The sequence below is a fragment of the Protopterus annectens genome, chromosome 4.part0 (assembly GCF_019279795.1).
Source record: "Protopterus annectens isolate FY-2018-M chromosome 4.part0, PAN1.0, whole genome shotgun sequence".
Classification (NCBI taxonomy): Eukaryota; Metazoa; Chordata; order Ceratodontiformes; family Protopteridae; genus Protopterus; species Protopterus annectens.
The window spans coordinates 660,534,539-660,556,361 of NC_056733.1; the positions used below are offsets into that span (position 1 = coordinate 660,534,539).

A 21,823-nucleotide genomic window follows, 5' to 3' on the forward strand; every position below is an offset into this window, starting at 1 on the left:
GTGTTTTTAATGTTGCCGTGGTTTTGGAGGATGCAGGGGGAGTGCTAACCTTATGCAAAATGCCCCCCCCCCATTTCATTTGTAATGATTATATAAGGGAATGTAATGTTTTTGTAGTTGATGTACTGACATCGAAGTACCTTAAGTCTTACTACCACCACCCTCTGCCCCTAAATTGCTATATTTAATATTTTTATAAGTGTGTGGATATTCTGAGATTTGTCTATTTTGTGCTTACAGAAAAATATTGATTAAAATTATTACTGTGCACCAGTATATCTGTATAGCAGTAAAAATATTAAATGCACTGGAATACGCAGTTCTGTTTTACAGTAACTTTTAAGTTGAAATTCTTTTATTTTAAACTTAACTGTAAATTTATGATGTTATTAGGACCTCCGAGGATGTCTCCTAAGGCACAACGTCACCCTCGTGTGCACAGACCCTCCACGGGCAGAGGTAGTTCATCCGGAGTAGAATTTGGTTCTCAGAATCTAACTGGAGAAGTTAGTGCATCTTCTGCAACACGGAACAGCCCCTCTAGTGGCACATGGTCAGCAGCTGTTACTGGAGGTACACCTGTCATGGAATATTCATATATAAATAGTGCTCAGTTAAGTGACTAAGCTAGTTTTGTTGGTAGCCAACGTAGCAGGAAAAATAGTGCTGCAACTGTTTCAGTACTGCCTTGAAAACGGTGTATATGGGAATGTGTTAGTGTGTCGAGTGTGTCTACTGAATACTGATCGAGTAAAGAAAAGCTGGTAAAGCAGTTTTTGCCGGCAGTGGAGTTCTCTTCTCTCCACTGGTGTGTGCCGTCAGAGTATATTAAAAAAAAAGACAAGAAAAAAATATCACAGATGTTCACAGAAAGCTGTAGCAGCAGTTTTTTTGTGTGTGTGTATGAGACTTGGCAGTCATTTTAACTGTAGTCACTTGATCAACATGTCCCTGGTATATATACTGAACAGTTCTGGACACTGTTTTTAACTGTGTTACCAGTGATACAGTTCTGTGGTTTACCTATACTTCCTGGAGTTAAAACTTTTACTGGGTCTTCATCTGGATAAAATATGAATACAGTGCCCCGAAATATAGCACTTTTTATAATCACGACAACACCCGGCAAATTAAATATCCACTTTTATTGAAGTAGTTAAGAGCTTTTGTTCATACAGAACTTCATCAGAACTAAACATGTTGTTTGTTTGTAATATATTTTATAAAATTGTCTGGCCAATAAAAAAACTACTCAAGATGTCAATTAAAAATAACACAATGTGCAAATTTTAAAGAGCACCACTTATTAAACATGCTAATAAACATGTTATTACATATTAACACTATGTATGCTAAGAAACAGAAACAAGGAAACTTTTATTTTTTTACTTGTTAAACCAAGTTTGTAAAACCAGTTTGTACTGAGATAGGAAGTTTTATAGAGAGGTTATAATTTTGCTGACCTTAATTTCAACACTGGGACAATGGGTAAGACCTCATTTAGACCAGGTAATCTGTTGGCTTGTAAAAATAACTGCCAGAATAGTTCATGATACTCAAGGATGTCCTCCCATTGTCTCCTCTTTGATTTTTTTGTACCTGCTCCAAGACCGAAAATGTAAAACTACTGTTATTACATTCTCTAGTGTGCTTTACCAGGCAGATGTTCTTCGTGTTTCACTGTTGCAGTCATTACACTTGGGTTATCCTGCTGGCAGGCTACCCTCAGTCGGCCTGAATTCCAAAGTCTAGGTCCGGCGTCGGTTGCTGTCTAGCCTCTTCCTGGACATCAGTGCGCCAGGGGTATAAAAGATGCATCCGACGTCATTTTTGTCAGTCTTTCTTGCCATGCGGTGCCCGAAGCATAAGCAGTTCGCAAGTGACGGTCAGCCGACTCCTGAGATTTTCATGTTCGAATTTCAGATCCGAAGATCACTTTTAAATTTCCTTTGACTGTGAGCATCATGCAATTCATGTCCAAATGTAAGCTATCCAGAATGTAACACTTCATTAACTGACTGCAAATAGGTGTAATGAGTTAAAAGTTGTAATATACTTGGCACTGCTACATACAGAAAAAGTGTTGCAGCATGCAGTACGTCACAGCTTTTAAGGCTGCTTGAGCTTCCTGCTGTTGTGTTTTGGTGGCCATTATTTAAGCTTGAACATGAAACTAGAGTTCAGCTGTGCTGAAAAGTGCTTAGCAGTCTTTAAACATCATTCATATAATCAGAACAATGCTTAGTTTTCTTCTTCCCAGATTCAAAGTATAATCACAGAGCTCCATGTAGTTTTATTTGCATTTATTTTATGTTACCATTTGTTAACTTTGTACGTGAAATGGTGTACCGACCCTTTTCAGTTATGACCCGGGTACAAAGTACTACAGGAGTTACAAAAAATAACAGTAGCAGTTAAGCAGATTGGGCATGTAATATCAACATATTATTTATATGTAAAATTTAAAGTTAAAGCATAGTAAATGTAAGGTTATTAGTGGATAGTATCAATACTGTACTACAGCACTAACAGTGAATCATTCTTAGTAATGTTAACCTTGTCATAATTGGTATGTCATTATTGAATGCCCTTCCTGCTGTACCCTCCTTAAATGTTACAATATGCCATTTTCATAGAGTACATATTGTAACAAATGTAGTCTTCATACAGTGCAAGTAAAGAACTATGAATTTTATAAATTCAAAAGGTTATAATATACATCCAGCATACACTTGTACTTTTATTTTACTTTTGTTTGCCGTGAAAGTCCGACTGAGGAACCTGTTTTCAGTGGAGGCCCGGGGAGAAAAGCTTCACATACAGTTGACAGCTACAAGGTTACAATTATAAGTGTAGAATCTAAAAGTGGTAAGGCTTGACAGGACATACAGATAGGGATTCACTTTTCCCTATTTCCATCATAAGTGCAGATTAACCGAGTGAGATGCATTCAGTACACATCAGATCCGTGTATGCAGTGAATTTCTCCTAGAAATGTTCTGAGTTTTTAGTGTTTTGAAATGACAAAAGAGAAAGGTTGAGTTTTTGATTACTAAGGATTGGAGAGGATATAAGTGTGGGAGTGAAAGACAACAGGTGATGGTGACATATAGGTATAGGTGTGCTAGTGTAAAGGGGGGGTATAGGTTTTTTGAGAAGTAGGGTAGATTGTAGAAAGATGTAGTTAACCGGGCCTGTTATTTGAGCAGAGCCATTCACTAGTTAAATGAGTTTTAAGCAGCCTTTAAAGCGACCCTTGTCAGGAGTAGTTTGTATGTTAGAGGGAGTGAGCTCCAAAGTTTTGCTACCCGATTGGAAAAAGAGTCCCTAGCAGTATTCTTACCTTTGTTGACTTTTAGTAGACATTTATTAGTAGACCATAGTACTTGATTATTAGAGTAGAGTAAGGTTCAATTACGTTTTGTAGAATTGTTTTTTGTGTCTGGTAAAGTAGATTTTGAGCAGTTATCATCTGATTATAAGTTAATAGATGTGGATGCTCTAGCCAGCAAAGTTGTTTGAAGGCTACTTCACAATGTAACAGCCGTGATCGCATGTAAAGTATTCATGATGCATCATAAATTGTAAGTCATGCTCAGATAGAAACACTTGTGTTTTTTTCTTCATTCATGGAGGAGCTGTGACTAGCCCTTGTAAGTAAATGGAACTCCAACTCAACCCTTGTGCTTTATCATTAATCTGCACTAAGTCAGTGGCCCAACTTAAGTAATTATTCAGTAATCCCTTACCACTCCAAACTATGATTATCTATCAGTTATATTATTTGCTTCCATCAAAAGATATGCTGCCATAATATTTGTCATTGTAACAATTAATTACTTTTTGCCTCCTTCCTTTCAAAATAATGTTTTGTTCTTGGATCAGTTTTCATTTTCATTAATTATGGGGAGCAGCATGTTTCTTAATTATTGCAACCCTTCAGTTTAACACCAATTTTTACTTAGCCTTAGGCTCTTAAGCACTTGTAAATGTTAACTCACTATCCAGTGAGTAAGTATTCAGCACAGCTGTGTTAACCTGCATCTCTTAAATTGTGTAGTCAGCATCATAAAGTATAACTTGGTTTGCATATAATATCACTTATTGGTCAAGGGAGATTAACAAGGTATTGGGATCAAATAACTTGAGAAGGAAAGGTACTGGAGTGGGATGAGGCCAAGCAGAAGTTTGGACTTGCAGGTAAGAGACTGCCTTCCCAACGAGGGTTTAATATCAGAGTATAGGCAAAGAGAAAGTGATAGGGGAGTGCTAAGTGAAATAAAACACGCCCTGGTAGAGTTTTTAGTTAAGCATAGAACAGAAGCTGCTGTTAAAAATGGTTAGTTAGTAGGACATATAAAATACTGTATGATGACTACGAGTCAAAGGAGATTAAAGAAAAATAGAAGACAGATGGTAAAGGCAATTTACCAAGTAACAATGGGGGGTGGGCATCTCTATGGCTCCCAAATACACAACAAATTCCATAAGGTTTAGGATTTTGCTTAGCAGTGTTTGTATAGGCATTTTTGTACATCAGACAGACTTCAGAGAATGTTTCCTCCAGTAGACAGCAAATGCTGGTGGTATGATGGGAATGATGAGGGTAATTTGGAACATGTTTTTGGGAGTGTTATGATTTGGCAGATTTTAAAAAAGTCATTACAAAGCACTTTGCTAGAAATGGTGAGGGACAAAATGCTTGTAACTGAAAAAAATGATTCTTTTTGTACTGTGACACATGATTTGAATTGCCCATACATAGAAAGACCTTGCTAAGTCTCACAGTGCTGGCTGCAAAAATGTAATAACTAGAAAATGGGAATCAAAATCTAAACCAGCTGTAACTGTAGTACTGAATGTTGTGAAGGAGATGAAAGAACTTGGAGGTAGGTTCTTTAGAAAAAGGCAGGAGCAAACTACATACAAATAATTGCAATTTGTTGGAATAGTACGTGCAGAATAATGCTCAGGAAAAAAGTTAAGTTTAAAGGATGCCAAAAATTGAATATTTAAAGTTGCAGTAAATGTTAGTTGTTAAAGAAGCAAGTTATCTCCGTGGTGTCCCTTAAGTCTTGAACAGCCCACTGTACAGGTATAGTAGACCAGAACAAAACAGTGCAAGAAACTTCTCTGTTTGGAAGTTTTGCAATTCCTGTATGTTTAGTTAATCACCATATATTAAAAATCAGAAAAAAATAATTAAAGTGGTAGTAGAAGTTGCGAACTTAAATGTCCTAAAGCAAAAAATGAAAACTTATTTTGATTTTTTATTATTATGGTTATTATTAAACAGAATTATTAACTCTGTTAGGTATTCAGAAGTCATCCAAGCAGGGTAGACTATCTTTTTCCAGTCAAAATTCCTTTATTAAGCACACAGACTAGCAGTGCAAGCAAAACAAAAAATAAACAGAATGATGGTTTCATCCCAAACTTTTTGACTAATATACCGTTTATCAGGTATGGGAGTGGTTTATTCAATTGTAAAACAGTGTAATTGTATACATATTAACAAATTCATATCCTTTCCCCCATCCTGATCAGTGTGATATTTGAGATGGTATGTCCTAATAATTCAAACCTTATGCACTTTAAATAAAATGAATAATGTGGTACTTCTTATTAAACATTATTATTAAACAAAGTCTGTGAATTTATCAAAGACGGTATAATAATGGTGGGAAATATTTAAACATTAGACCATTTGGCACTCAAAAAAAGTATATTTTGGCATCCAGAAAAAAATATGTTGTCCAAAACATAATCTAGTTCCATAAATTTTTGTTAACAAAGATCGCTTTCGTTGTCCTAGATTTCTTCAGGTCTGTGTACAAGAACCATAAAAATATATATCTACAAAAACGTCTTACTAAAATTAACCAATATGCATATTAAAAATAGTAAACCAAAATTAAAACAAGAATACAACCTTGTATGCTTTTTCTGCATAAAGACCCACTGACAACAGAGGTATTTTCATACATTCTGCTTCCCTCTGGATTATCGTTCTGTTAATGTTAAATGTTTGCCTCCCATTCACAAAACCACATTGATCCATATTAATCTATCAATTTTGGCAACACCTTTGCCTTTCTTTTAGCTAGCATAGACAAACAATTTGCAGTAATGGTTTAAAATTGAAATGGGTCTATATGAAGCTAGGTCTGAAGGGGTTTTGCCATCTTTAGGTAACAGCCACCGTTGCTTTTCTTCAAGATGTAGGTGCTTACCCTCCTTTTAAAATACTTTTATATAAACTCTTCCAGATCTTTATCACTTTCTTCCCGCCTAATTTCCAAACTTCCACAGGAATACAGTCTGTTCCTGGAGACTTTCTTTAAGATTGACTATACATCACCACTTTTATCTCATCACCTCCTGTCTTAACTGTTAGTTGTTGAACTTTGTTTACCCCTAACTTAAGAATAATTGTCTTCCATAAATATTTCCATTTGTACTCTTTCTTGATTTCCACATTTCTCTGCTTTACACACATTTTCATAACATTTCTAGAATATCTCTAAAACCTCTACAGCTGCTAACTACTGGTATTGAGCTCATCCATGCCTATACTGCAGTGGAGCCTCAGCATGAAGGCTACAAACACCAGAGTGGGTTATCATCCAGACAACCAAATAGGTTTGTGCTTTTGCTGGAATCCCAGCAATAAGGATACATCTCATTTTGAGCTAAGCTCACCCATGATGGCTGACACAGCCATCTATATTGCCCCAACACCTCCAGTGTCTTCCCAGTTTGTGCATATTACCGCCATCATGTGATGCCATCATCACTTGCATGAAAGTGCCAATCTCATGTCCTCAGTTTGTCCATTTTGTTGCTTTCCAAGCTTATGGAAGAACTGTTCCCCCCTCCCAGGATGGGTGAGAGCTGGCTTTGGCCACTCATTCCCATTTTCCTCCACCTGGATCTTCCCGTTCACAATCAGGTACTTGAACTCTGGTTTTCTGGATTAAAATTGGTTCTTCATTCCTCTACACCACACAGCCAATCTACGAATATATTATTTATGTTTTGACCTCTCTTCACACTAATAAACTCAGCTTCTGCCACAAATTCTCAGCATAGTACTAATCTGGTTGAACTAATCTTTACATTTTGTAGTTCTAAATTCACTTTCTCAATACTACATTTTTCTTCTGATCCCCGTGATTGTTTAGCTAGTCTAAAATCTGGAAATCTGTCATTTAGGCCTTCGTGTATTTACTCTCCTGCAATGTGCAACAGTAAAAGGATCTACCATTTTTTGTTATGCTTTTAAAGTCTCAGCATAGTTTTGAAACTTGGCTACTCACATCTTCCAGTGTGAGGTAATTTTGAGTCGCAGTCCATTTTAGACATTGACAGACTAGGAATCTCTTCAGATAGACTTCAGATTTTCTAAGTCTCTAAATATTTTTAAATATCTTTATTGAATTATCACATGTGACATGGACAAATTAGCATTTATATTACATTTCTATTGAAGTAATCAAACCACATTAACAGATTCACATTTAAAATGTTATATCACATATATTATCTATTACATAGTCAAAGTAACAGTACATAAATTGTTCAGTTCCTGCCTTCTGTTAAACATCATCCCTCCTCCAAAACATTTTTTGCAAGTATTGTTCCCATAATTTCCATTTTTCTATGTAATTTACTCCTACCCATTTCTAAAGATCCCATTACCTGTTTTTTTTTTTTTTTTTACCTCTGTTAAAATATTCACTACAAGTATAGTTGGTTTAGATTTTGATTTTCTAGTAATTGCTTTTTTTGGCAGCCACCAGAATTAAACTCGGCAATACCTTACTATGTCTAGGCAATTCCGATCCTGTATCTCAGCTCATAAGTAATTTCATTAGTTACACTCATTTGCTCACCCTATATTCCTGGCAGAGTGCTCTGGAAGGAATTCTTAGTCTGCCAACTCATTAGACTCTGAGAACGTATGCTCCCAGGTACCTCTCTTCCCCATTGCACCTCCAGCATTTGCCATCTACCTAAGGACATCATATATGGAGTCTGCTTGGGATATAGAAATATCAATGCAATGTTTGTAGTGAGTGCTTGCTCCCCTGTCTCCTTTTCTTCGGGATTGTACGGCCCATTTTAGTTAGAGGGCCGTCGTCGCCCATTTAAATTAGCGGACCTTTCCTCCCTGAGTGCTAGTCCTTCTGTATAAAGAAGAAGAAAAAAAAAAGCATTTTTCTCTCTTCTCCTTTACGTAGTTGTATTTGCTTTGTTGTTGTACTGTTATTTATTTTCTTGGAAATATGTCTAAAGACAAAGAAAGAGAACATAAAGAACACCACCCTTCTGGTTTTAAAAAATGTGACAGGTGTTCTCAAAAAATGTCATTGGCAGTCACACCAGCTGTGTGTACTGTCTTGGAGAGGCTCATTTACAAGAACCTGTACTTTCTGTCACGCCTTTAGTACTAGTGCTCTTAACGAAAGGAAGAGAAAACTAATAGAGGGCTTTTGGCTAGTTCCTTCCAAGAACCATAAAAGGAAGTCTCCATCGGTTCCAGCTTCGGAACCCTCTAAGAAATCTAAAGCGACGGAGCCGAAGAGTTCTGTCTCCGGTTCTGTTTCTTCAGTATCGATGCAGTCTGTTTCTTTGGTGCCGAGACAACCTTCTCTGACTAGACAATCCCCTATTTTGGAACCGGTTTCTCCTACCTTGAGATCTCCTATTTTGGAAAGGAGGAGATCTCCATCTATCTCCACCCATTCCTCCAGGATACTTTCTGATGAGGATGTTGAGCGAGTGGTGAAGAGGCTGCTCTGTGACTCGACGCTGGCAAAAAGTTTATCCCCTCCAGGCCTAAAGGCTCCAGAGCCGTACCGTCTTCAGTCTACTGCTCCTCCTCTGACTGCTTCACTCTTGGAGTCTAATGTTTCGGGGCCTTTAGCACGGGAACCTTCAGTTTCGAGAATTCTACCCACTTCCTCGGAACCGGTAACTCTATACTCATTGGCACAGTCTGGAGCCGAGGGGTCTGGGAGCCCGACACTCTTGAGTCGACTCCGAGAGGGATAGTCAGCCCCAGTTTTTCTTCAGAACCGACCCTCCCTCTCGGTGCTTTGGATCGATTGAGCTCTGCTCCCACATCCGATTCGGAACCTGCCCATCCTGCTCAGAGCAGACCTTCTGTTTCCTCGGAGCAGAGGTCTTCGGAGTGGGGTGGTAAGGCTTTCGAAGCAATAGAGAAAGTTTTGTCTAGTGCCAAAGCTCTGTCTTTGGACCTGATGTCCCTGCAGCAGCCGGCAGCAACCTCTTCTCCCCCGCCTGCCCCTAAGCGTAGGGAACCAGAGTCCCAAGGAGCCCCCATTGGAGCTGTCCCCTCTTCTGAGATCTCTCCTGATTATCCTACTGAGGAGGTTCCTCGGAAGAGACTTTGCAAGAGGAAGCACATTGACTCACCTGAGTCTGTCACTTCGTACACTGATTTGGATGAGTCCGAAGGGTCCCCAAGATCCCCCTCTGAGGATGTCTCTTTTGCGGACATCCTTGAAATCCTTAGACAGAGGGGTGATTGGAAGACCTCTAACTCTACTGAGGACGAATCGGTGTACCTTAAGGCCTTTGGTTCCTGACCTTCCACCTCCTGGGTGACACCGCCATATCCTGGAAAGCTTGGACCTCCCTGGACACAGTGGAGCCTGTCCTGAGGAGGCCAAACAAATTTATAACCACTCCGGAAGACAAATCTTTCCTATCTAAGGGAGTTCCTGTGGATGCTATTGTGGTAGCAGCGGCCACGAAGAAGGAGGGGTCAGAGACATCCTCTAATATCCATCCTCCTAATAGAGTCTAGGATGATGGATAGGTATGGAAAGCGTACCTTCTCTTCAGCGGCATTTACCTTACGATCACTGAATTACCTGTCCCATTTTACCAGACTTCAATGGGATCTTCTGAAGGAGTTGAGAGATATCCTTCAGGGTTCAGTAGCTTTGGGATCCACTGACAAGGTATCTGCGCAGCTCTCCACCCTTACCTCTATTGCTAACTCCTCCATGAGGCTGATTTCACATGCAGCTGACGGAGCGAGTAGGGCAGCCGCAACAGGGATCTCTCTTAGGAGGCATGCCTGGATGGGTCTGTGCAACTTTACGGAATCCTTTAAGTCTTCCTTTACCAATGTCCCCTTTGATGGTTCAACTCTCTTTGGACCTCAGGTAAAAGAGACTTTGACCAGGTGCGAGCAGGACGGGAAAACCTTATCTGCTGTCGGAGTCCGTTTCTCCCTTCTTTCTAGACCCTATCCCAAGGGTCATACAGGAGGGAAGATGTGGTTCTGTAAATACCATAAAGGTTTCCCTCAGGCACAAGGTCAACCCTCCCCTAGAGGCAGAGGGGGAGGATATAATGGAAGATGCCATGCTCCCGGCAGAGGGGGGTCCATAACACCAGGGTGATAGAGAGGCTTTCTCTTATCGTCCCTTCCATCGCCCCTTAGGGGTTGCCTGACTTGTCCATCTCTGGAGGCAGTCAGGGGTTGTCTCTCACTGTACCCAAGCGCCTGGCTACAAATTTCCCAAGATCGATGGGTACAAAATATAATTTCCAGAGGTTACCTCATTCCCTTTGTTTCAGATCCCCCTGTAAATCTGTCTTTACCTGATGTGCCATCCATTCAGTTAGACCGTGCAACATCAGAGGTCATCTCGTTGCTTCAAAAAAGTCATCCAAGAAGTCCCCACAGAGCACAATAGGTTCCAGAACTTACTCACGATTCTTTAGTTCCAAAAAAGACAGGGGACTGGAGATCACTTCTAGGTCAATCGAAGTTCTGTATGATCTCTCTGCAGTCAGTTTTTCCATTTATCAGAAAAAACAATTGGATGTGCTCCATAGATCTTCAGGATGCATTCTACAATATCAAAATGGACAGGTGCTCCAGAAAATATCTACGCTTGCGGCTGGGAGCCAGTCATTTTCAATTTTGAACAATGCCCTTTAGTCTCACTACAGCCCCCAGAGTGTTCTCCAAATGTATGGCAGTGGTAACGGCTCACCTGAGACGTCAAGGATTTCAGGTGTTTCCATACCTAGACGACTGGCCCCTCACTGCTACCACTAAGCACCAACTAATGCGAGCCAGGGACGAGTCTGTCCTTGTGTGCCAGATTATGGATTACAGTAAATCTAAAAAAATCTGCCTCATCTCCCTCACAGCGCATTGTTTTCTTAGGCTCAGACATAAACTCAACCACCATGACAGCAAAACTGACACCAGAAAGGATACAATCGTTGCACAATCAAGTCAGATTCTTGCTGGAAAAAGACAAAGTACAGGCCAGGATAGTTCAAGTCCTATGGACCATGGCATCCACCACTCTCTTAGTTCCCCTAGCCCGTCTACACATGAGAGTACTTCACTGGCTGCTATTTGCCCAGTGGTCAATGCAGGATCTACCCTTGTCCCACCAAATACTCATCATAAACTCAGATCTAACATGGTGGTTGCATATAGATCAGCTTTATCTAGGCCGTCCCCATGTTCCTCCTCAACAAAATGCAGTCTTGACCAAGGACACTTCCCAGATAGGGTGGGGGGACATTACCTGGGAATGACGGTCCAAGGTATCTGGCAGGATCACGAGAACCACTTGCACATAAATGTTCTAGAGATGAGAGCAGTGCTATATGCGTTGCAAGCACTTCATAGTTCTCTTCCCACCGGGACAATTGTAATTCAATCAGACAACATGTCTGTAGTGTGGTACATAAGCAAGGGGGAACCAAGAACCAAGTCTTACCCACTTTGTTGAGAGGCACTAAGAGTATGGAAATGGGCGATTGACACTCCATGCTTTGTAGTAGCAAAGCACATCCTGGGGAAGTCCAATGTGATAGACAAATTGAGTCGAGCAATTCTGATGCCTCACAAGTGGTCCCTGGAAACAGAAGTTGCGGAAGAGATCTTCAGCAAATGGGGCCAACCTTGCTGCGACCTTTTCGCCCTGTACATGAACACCAAATGCAACAACTACTTTGCCCTCATTCCCCGTCCGGGAATGTCACCCAGCGACGACTTTATGCTTTTACACCCTTTCCCCTCATAACAAAAGTGATTCAGAAAGCAAAACTGTTGGAATACCCTGGTCCTCATTGCCCCTTACTGGCCTCGTCAAGTCTTGTTCCCCTTCCTGTGGCCCTATCTCTTGGAGGAACCATGGATTCTGGAACCATCTCCAGACCTTCTGATTCATCAATCGGGACAGTTCCATCCTACCATCCAAACCCTGAAATTGACAGCATGGCTGCTCCAGTTCGAAGAATAGCCAAGTGTTTTCCTTTTCTCCTACCGTTAAATACATCCTCATTTCTTCACATAAACCTTCTACCAGGAAATTGTATTCCAGCAAATGGAAAAAGTTTTCCACTTGGGCAGCTAAACAAGGCATCGATCCCTACTCAGTTCGCATAGAGTCTAACCTGTCCTTCCTTGCATCTATTTTTTTAAGAAGGAGCTGCAGCTGCTACTATTAGAGTTCAGTTAGCTGCCATCTCTAATTATTATTTTGGGAACATGGGAAATCCACTTATGTCCCACTCTTTATGCAAAACCTTTTTGAAAAGAGTCGTCCTCATACCTCCAATCAGGCAACCTCTGGAGCCCTGGGACTTGAAGTTAGTTCTGACCTCATTGATTTCTCCACCTTTTGAACTGTCTTCTTCATCAGATTTGAAATTGTTGTCCTGGAAGCCATTATTCGTAGTTGCAATAACATCTGCTAGGAGGGTTTCAGAATTGCAAGCCCAGACCATTCAGCCTCCTTATATTATATTCCACAAGGATAGAGTCTCCATAAGAACTAATCCTTCTTTCCTACTCTAAGGTATGTTCAGAATATAATTTAAGCACAACTGTTGAATTACCAGTATTCTTCCGAAAAAAAATCAGAATACAAACTACACCAATTGGATGTCCACAGAATCCTCCGATTTTATCTGCACAGGACAAAAGATTTTCGGAAATCGGATCAATTATTTGTTTCCTTCTCTGACAAAAATAAAGGCTTGCCCATCTCCAAGGTTACTGTGTCTAAATGGCTTTCAGACTGCATCTCTTTTGCTTACAAAAATGCTGGGAAACTACCTGCTAAAGTAAAAGGTCATTCAACTAGAGCAGTATCAGCTTCATATGCCTTCAGATCAAAACTCCCAATTGATACCATTTGTGCAGCAGCTACTTGAGCAAGACCTCATACCTTTGTCACTCATTACAAATTTGGATTTGACCTCCCGGAACAGGTCATCCTTTTGATCCACTATGCTGAAGAGTCTCTGCTTGAGCCACCCAGGATAAAGGTGCTAGGGACACTGTCCCATCCAGCAAGAATTACAGCGAGATAGGACTACATAACATAAAGAAGCTATGTACTTACCATAACGTTCCATGTTTGTAGTCCATCTCGCCTACATTCTTGCGTCCCACCCTCCTTCCTGTTTCCTGGAGGAACTGGTGGACTATCCATTATGCTGTCTGACCTTGTTGTAGTTGTGTGTTCACATGGCATAGATATTATATCAAATTACCTTTTGTTTGTATGTACATAGTTACTGATAGTATAATTACTATTATGCATGTAGTTACTTTCTTGCAAACAAGATCTAGGGAATTGCCATGAGGCATCATGGGATAGGGGATAGCCACGAGCCAGTAAAAGCTCTCGTGCTTTAGTATCGGCTCCGAACCCATCCAGCAAGAATGTAGGCAAGATGGACTACAAACATGGAACGTTATGGTAATTACATAACTTCTTTTATTCTTTTCTGGTAATGAATGTTTGCCTATGTCAAAAGTAATAATTTAATAAAGATTTTTAAGACCAGTAGGTGGCAAAAAGAAAACACAAGGTAAAAAAAAAAGAAGTGTTTATTACAGTGGTTGATTTGACAAAAAGAACTGAATAAAGCAAAACTGGCAGGCCAAAGAACATAAAGATAATGTTAAACCAGAAAGAAGGCTACAGTTAAAGAATAGCAAAGTGAGTAGATCCCATAGAAACGTTAGTTGCAAAAGGCAGGGCAGATATTGTGATAGAGTCCCTTTAAAGGAATGGTGCCTAGCTTTAGGAATAATAGGTGCAGAATACATGAGGGCAGCCGCAGTGGTGCAGGGGTTAGCGTTGCCGCCTCACAGCAAGAGGTTCTCCGGTTCGATCCTTGGCCGGGGTGCCTTCTGTGCGGAGTCTGCATGTCCTCCCTGTGGTCGCATGGGTTTCCTCCGGGTGCTCCGGTTTCCTCCCACATCCCAAAGACATGCTGTAGGTGGAATGGACACTCTTAAATTGGCCCTAGGCATGAGTGAGTGCGTGTGCGCCTTCTTTGGAAGGTTGGGCGCCGAGTTGGCAACTCGACACTGTAAAACTCCGCTGCCAGTCATGAGCAGACAGGTGATCCACTGTGGCATACCCTAACTGGGAAAAGCCGAAAGAAAAAAAGGCTGCAGAATACAAGAGTAATTTTGCTGCTGAGTAGCTGTAGAACAGAAAACAGGTGTTGAAATCAGTTTGTATCAACAAAACAAATATGACAAACAACAGTGATAGTGGCACAGAAGTGATGGCAAACATGGGTGAGGCAGCAGTTGTTTATATAGGCGATGTTCAAGTGACAGTGCAGAGTGACCAGAAATGTAATTGATCGTGTTAAACAAAGATTTAAAAATGGTCATAGGCATGTGCTCGTCAAGGGATGTATTAACAAGTAAAAACATTCAGCAGGCTAAAGCCAAAACTAGAGCTTTAGAATATCAATAAGTGATTTTATACAGACAGTTGAGAAGCGATTAGAGTAAAAGGAAGTTAAAAAAAAAAAAAACAATTTTCATGTGGTTAGAGGGAAGATAATCCAGTCTGATGAGTTATAACCCAGCAGGGAACTCTTGAGTTTCAAAGGCAGTTAATTGCTGTGTATAAAAAGAAAACGATGAGGAAGCTAATGTGTGTGTGAGTATCATTGAAGAAAGTATAGTGCAAAGTAGACACTAACCTGATTTGAAACATGCATATGGATTATCATCTCAAGCTAGTGTAAAATAAAATAAGTATGCTCAAATATGAATACCAGACTGTCAGGGAGAGCCATGGATTGGTTTGCACATAGGTTGCTGTGGGCCACTGTTTGGAAGAGGATTTTTAGCTCTTACTGATGATTGATGAAAACCTCCATAGATTGAACCAATATATTCCTCATTCTCCCATACATTAATTCAACTTTCAGTATACTATTTGCTACTTTTTGGATACCAGAACCTGCTTAAATCTGTTAATTTGTGCTGTTTGTGAGTACCAAAGAATTACACAGAAGAAGGTAACATCACTTTGGTCACAAGCCAATGGCCTAGTGGAAGGTTGTATGCAGAATGTTTGCAAAGCTGTAATTGTAATGCTGAGAGATTTTCTGAAAACAGTTACACATTATGCTGAAAGCCTACAAGGGCATCTATTCAGCCCACTTTTGGAGCTGTGCCTGTCAGCCAGTCTGCTTTAAAGCACTACTTCAGAAGTAAGATCCCTTGCATAGCCAGGCCATGGTGCAGAACTTTAAGAAGAGACCAGTAGAAGGACGACATGAAAAAACATGCTAATGCAAGAAGCACCAAGGAGCACTCTTTGTAAAAGTAAAACTGTAAGTTAGGAATGAAAAAGAGAACAAGCATATCTCTACAAGGTAAGTGAAATAAAGGGCCATAGATTTAAGAAATGAAAACACCCAGCATCACCAGACAGTTTTTTTTTCTCGCTTTTGCATGAGCTGATCACTGTGAGACAAATAGTTAATGTATTTGATTCAGGGCTTGGAATGTATGTACATGTCCAATGAGGTAATGACGTGATCACACATGAGCAGATTTAGGAAAGGAATATAAACAGTTTTATGTGCAGCTTTATAAGCAAAAAACTATTAAGGAAATCTTTAACAAAAGGTAGATGTTTGAAAAATAGAATAACACAGAGCCTGTACTACATATATATATATATATATATATATATATATATATATATATATATATATATTTATATATATATTTATGTGTGTGTGTGTGTGTAGTGATAAAAAAGAAGAAAATGTAATGAGAATTTGGGAAACAAAGAACAAATGATAAAAAAATAAATAAATAAAAAAATAAAGCTAAACTTTTGGACTATTAAACTCTGATCAGCTTGTAAATGCAGGTCTGATGGTAGAGTTGAAGGAAGATATGTGCAGGGTGGATAGTAAATTTGTTAAACCACAAATAGTACATTATAACTGAGGCCAGAACAGGCAATAGACTGGAAGAGTAACAAGTAGAGAATATAAAACTATATTAAACATGAGAAGACAATACAGTATAAAATTAAAAGCAGTATGGACTGAATACAGATATTTATGGGAAATGTCTTACCCCTATATTTATAACTAAATTAGAAAAAAAATTTTGCATGGAAATGTTTGCACAAATATCTCTGTACCACTACAAGATGGGTATGTTGGAGATGTGATGGTTTAGAACAGAGGTCTTCAACCTTCACTGCCAAAGGAGCCATTTTTGGCCCCTCTCCCACCAAATAAAATTTGTCGGGAGCCACAAAACTTATTTGACTCCTAAAATGAAGATAACACTGTGAAATATAAAATAACTAAGTTTATAAGAGCATTATTTAAAATCCGTCACTATTTTTGTTCCTTTGATGGGATTGCTTGATTGCTGTGTATGTTTGTATATGTATATCTCTCGACCTCTTAGAACAAGTAATCTGGATAAAGCCATAAATAATGGGGCACAAAGGCCCAAAAATAGGGACACACTTTAAAATATTGCTCTTACAAGCGTAGAAAGTTGATATAATAACGGATTTTGCATTAGCATTACTTTTTTGAAGGGGTTGAAGTCCGAAACTCAAATGTCTGTTTTATTTCTAACTTCAGCCCTTAATTATTTTTCCAGAAAACCACAATTTTATGAGAACAGACCAAACATATGAGACAAAAGTCAGGATATTCTGCAAAAATCTGCACAGTTGAGAGGTGTGTGTGTGTGGGTGTGGATGTGGAAAATGCATGTTAAAAGAAGCCATGTTATTCTAGCCCGTTTCTAAGTTTATAAGAGAAATATTTAAAGTCTGTCCCTTTATTCCCCTTTATTTGTGGCTCTGTCCAGATTTCTTGTAGTAAGACTTTGAGAGGTAAGGAAACCTATCAGGAGATACTGCTGCTGCCAGGGGATCGCTTCATCGCTCTGTGTGTGTGAAATCCATGGCAACAGAAACTGTTATTCTAGCAAGTTTCTAAGAGCAATATTTAAAGTCCATCGCTCGATCACTTTCTGAGTGTGTGTGTCTGTGTGTGTGGTAGAGTGGCCATTATTTTTCAAAGCTACTGGGACCACTGCAGAGGGGTGTAAGAGCCACATGTGGCTCCAGAGCCACGGGTTGCAGACTCCTGGTTTAGAAAGAGGTTCTTTGGAGCTTATATTTTGGGAGTGTTTGAAGATGCTTTAATACAGAAACAACTCAAGTAATATGCCAAATCTTGTATTTGAAAGGGAGTTTAAAGGAAAACTCTACCCTAGAACTAAAAAAAAATGTTTTTATTTCACTTTGTTTTTGTTCCCTGACCTATTTTAACACCTCAAAATCACTCTAGGTGCTTTATTTGTAATTTTAGCCTGTTTTCCACAACATAGCTACTACTGGGGCTTGATGTATCAATGTGATCTTGTTACTCCCTCAAGCCTTTCTCTTTCCCATAATACTTTTTATGACTCATGCCAAACATAAGGAAGTAACTTTGAATTCCCATGCCATTGACATATAATGGGATTTGGGAGTGTCACTGTTGTTTTCTTTACCTTCTGTAAAATTACTGTTTCTTTTCTGTCTTTCATCACCTTCGTTTGTTTGGCTCAGACCTTGTTTTGCATTATACTTAGAAGTTATCCAGCCACAGCCAGAAAAGTAAATTGCAGGTCTTTGTTCAGAGTTTTCCTTTGTAGTCTGAGGAATTGATTCTGCAAGAGTCTCTCAGTGCAGTAACACTTTTAACACCTCTGCAGTAGTGTGGGAAGAGGGGAACTCTCAACTCCTCTTGAGCTACAAAAGAAAGCACTGAACAAAGACCTGAAATGTAGTCACTTTTCTGGCTGTAGCTGGATAACTTCTAAGTATAGTGTACATCAAGGTCTGAGCCAAACATAAGTGAGTGTGATCAGAGACAGAAAATAAGCAGTCCTTTTACAGAAGGTAAAGAAAGTAACAGTGACGCTCCCAAATCCCATTATATGTCAATGGCATGGGAACTCAAAGTTACTTCCTTATGTCTGGCATGAATCATACAAAGTATTATGGGAAAGAGAAAGGCTTGAGGGAGTACAAGATCATGTTGATGCATCAAGCCCCATTGGTAACCATGTTGTGGAAAATGGGCTAAAATTACAAATAAAGCACTTAGAGTGATTTTGAGATGTTAAAATAGGTCAGGAAACAAAGATAGAGTGGAAAAACATTTTTTTAGTTCTGGGGGGGGGGGGTTTCCTTTAACTTCAGTATAGTGATGTTCTTGCTGAGTTGGTGTAAAGTAACCTGTACTAAAGAGGTGAAAGCATTGTTGTCTTTAGTGTTGATAGTGGCAGTGAAAACCACAACTACAAAATGGAAACCAAAGACAAACCATTAGTAAGAGAGGTAAAAAAATTGATTATACAGATTGAAAAAATGGAACCGAGAACTATTAGAGATGAGAAACAGATATACTTGGTGAAAAAAAAAAAGGTTTTATAGTATTGTACAATGGAAATCGAGCTTTAAGGGGACATTGACAAAGAATAAAGCAACTCTAAGATATGTGTTTGTTAAAGTCAAATGTCAAAAATCACCAATGGCTCTGGTAATCCGCTCCAACCCATGATCCCCGTGTATTGCAAAAAGTGAGTTACAGGACGAACAACTACACAAAAACACAGGAGAGATGTGAGGAGATAATTGTCCCCAGCATTAAGGTAGAAGACTGACTTAACTTCCTTATTATTTATGAAAAATAAAAACATTTAAAAGTTACAGTATTAAGCAACAGTAATAAGTAGTCCAAAACTTCAGGTGTTAATTCTTCTATGAAGCTACTGAAGAAACAAACTCAAACATGCTTAGTCACCTGAATAACTGAGCTTTAATTTATAAGTGCTTTCATCCACCAACTGGAATTCATCAGCTCAACTTTTCAATAACCGTTTAACCCATGAAAAAGTAATGTATACATAAAGCACAAAGGATCATAAGTCATGATTGACAACTGCATACAAAGTAATGATCCTAGCCTACAACTAAACGTTAGCCTGATGTAACACTAGTCATTTTTTACAATCCAAAATAAAATAGAGTATTACTAATACAAAGTCCAAATAAACTGAAGTGCAGAACTAGTAATTAACTCCTAGTCTGTCTCCAAACAGGAACAATGCATCACAAAACTCCTTTCACTAAAGGCTATTTAGCACCAACGAACAAAATCCTTCCAAAAGGAGTGATAAACTAAAAAGAAACCAAACAAAAAAAAATCTTAGAGCTGAAGTAAAGAAAGGTATGTGTTCTCGTGCGTGAATCCATGTATGACAACAGGCACATGAATCAAAAAAGGCACCAACTATACTAACTGTGGAAAAGATGATGTATGAAGAAATACCACAGATAAAAAAAATACAAACTGTAATCTTAAGTGTATTAAAAAATAAGCAAAAGGAGTTTGGCATAATGCTTAAGGTGTTTACCTTACAGAAACAAGGTGCAGGGTTTGAGTCTCACATGGGGTAACTGGTTAGGCTTAAAATGGCCCACAAGGGCAGTTAGCCTAGTTGTAATCTATGAAAAAAAAAGAAAAATGCTGTCACCCATAGGTCTTCAGTTCATTGTTAAAACCGAGCAGCCATAAAATGTCATGCACTAAAAATAGAGAAGAAAGCAATCATTAAAATATGTGGAAAAATGCAAATGAGTATGCATAAGTATGCATTGTAACAGAACAGAAAATGAACAGAAACCATCAAAAGACGGACATAAAAAATGTCCATGAAAAATGAAGAAAGGAGCAAACGCCACGTCAAAACCATTAATGAGTTTGTGGTCCAGTTTCCTAAGCTGAAGAATGCATTTAATTGACCAAGCAAAATTAAGTCCAGGCAGGTTGTAGGCATTAAGGTGAATTTGTCATTCCAGCTCCTTATTTTCAAAAGTTTAAATCTAGTCGCTACTCTACGGCTGTATGACTTAATTTATATGCAGCATCTCACTAATATAAAGTACGACTCCAAGTAAGCTTCCATAAAACTAATAAAAGTTTTATTGAAGATACAAATCGCATGTAATCCAGGACTGCTTTTATAAAACACTTTTTAGTCTTGATAGAATAAATATGCTTTCTGTTGTAATAAACTTTCAGTAAAATTAATAAAAAATGTTGAGGCTTGAATAACTTCTCACTCAAACCATCTGGTAATTTTTCACCACTCAGTTTTACCTTAGAGCAAATAGTTCTTTAAAGTCTGAGCTATACTTAAGGTCTTGCAGGTGTAAGGCGAAACGCCTCAGAGTGTGAGCTGCTATTCACATAAGTTCTTTAAATCCTTCGGTGCTGGTAGCAAAAACTTTCAGCATCCTCCACAAAGTAATGTCTTGTAGGTAAAACGATGAGAAGGCAGACAAAAGCTGCTGACTGCACAATAAAAACCAAAGAAATGTCCCAATGTTCACTCAATAAGCGCTTTCGGTAAAACCTTCATCAGATCGTGAATAAAAAAGGGACTCCATTACTCACTTTTTAAAAGAAACCTTTGACCAATGATATCCCATTACACGAACAACACCTCTGATGACATCAGAAGTTAAGACCATAAAAGGTCTATAACACGCCTCCTTAATTATCCAATAGTAGGTCTCTTAGCTTTCAAGACTGGTTTAAAAGGAATAACATTATTCAGTCCCGGAGGGCGGTCTGCTTGCAAATTTACAATCCATTTAGTTTCACACAATTCCATTCTATTACTTAAATCACCTGTTTTATTTCCTACATAAATCTTCTCAATAACTTTGAACACGAAGCTATGAGTGGGAAATGTAGAAATATGCAGCGCTAATGCATTATGTGCGTTGTCTTTACGTACATCACCTAGATGCCGAAGAAGTCTCTTTTTAAGCAGTTGATTAGTTTTGCCAACATAAAATGATGTACAGTCTTTGCAGGTGGCTAAGTAAACTATGTTTTGAGAAATACATGTGGCCTTACATTTGAAAATAAAGTCTTTGTCCATACTTGGATGCTTAAAAGTATTGCTAGAATCAATGTATTCACATGCAGAACAATTCCCACATTGAAAAGTGCCTTTGCATCCTGTTATTTTAGGTTTGGAAAATCCATCTTTCATACACAGAAGTCTCTTGATATTCTTTTTATTCTTATAACAAAATGGTGGTCTATCACCCACTATGGCCCGAAGTTTTGCATCTTGTGTCAAAATTGGCCAATATTTATATATAATATCTTTAATCCGTTTATTATCTGTACTATATGTAATCATCATATGCATAGAAGATGTTCCTTGATTATTCTTTTCTAAAGTTACTCCAGGTTTCTGTGGCCAGTTATTTAAGAATCTATCCACTGTTAGATCTGTATCTTTCCTAGAGTAGCCTTGTGCATACAGCCGTTCCTTCAAGTCAATCATCTCCTGCTGTATATCTAATTATTGTGTACACCTTTTTGTAATTCTAGATGTTAAGTTGTCAATCTCGCCTTCATTCTTGCTGGATGGGTTCGG

At 38.9% G+C, this 21,823-nt stretch overlaps 1 protein-coding gene across 1 annotated transcript in view; it reads left to right on the forward strand.

The window, feature by feature from the left end:
• The window catches only part of ATXN2 (ataxin 2), a 2,781,632-nt gene that overhangs the window by 1,008,050 nt on the left and 1,751,759 nt on the right, over window positions 1-21,823 (forward strand). Inside the window, exon 15 of the mRNA XM_044068622.1 lies at window positions 394-573. Coding sequence (XP_043924557.1) covers window positions 394-573 — 180 coding nt within the window. The remainder of the gene's footprint in view (window positions 1-393; window positions 574-21,823) is intronic.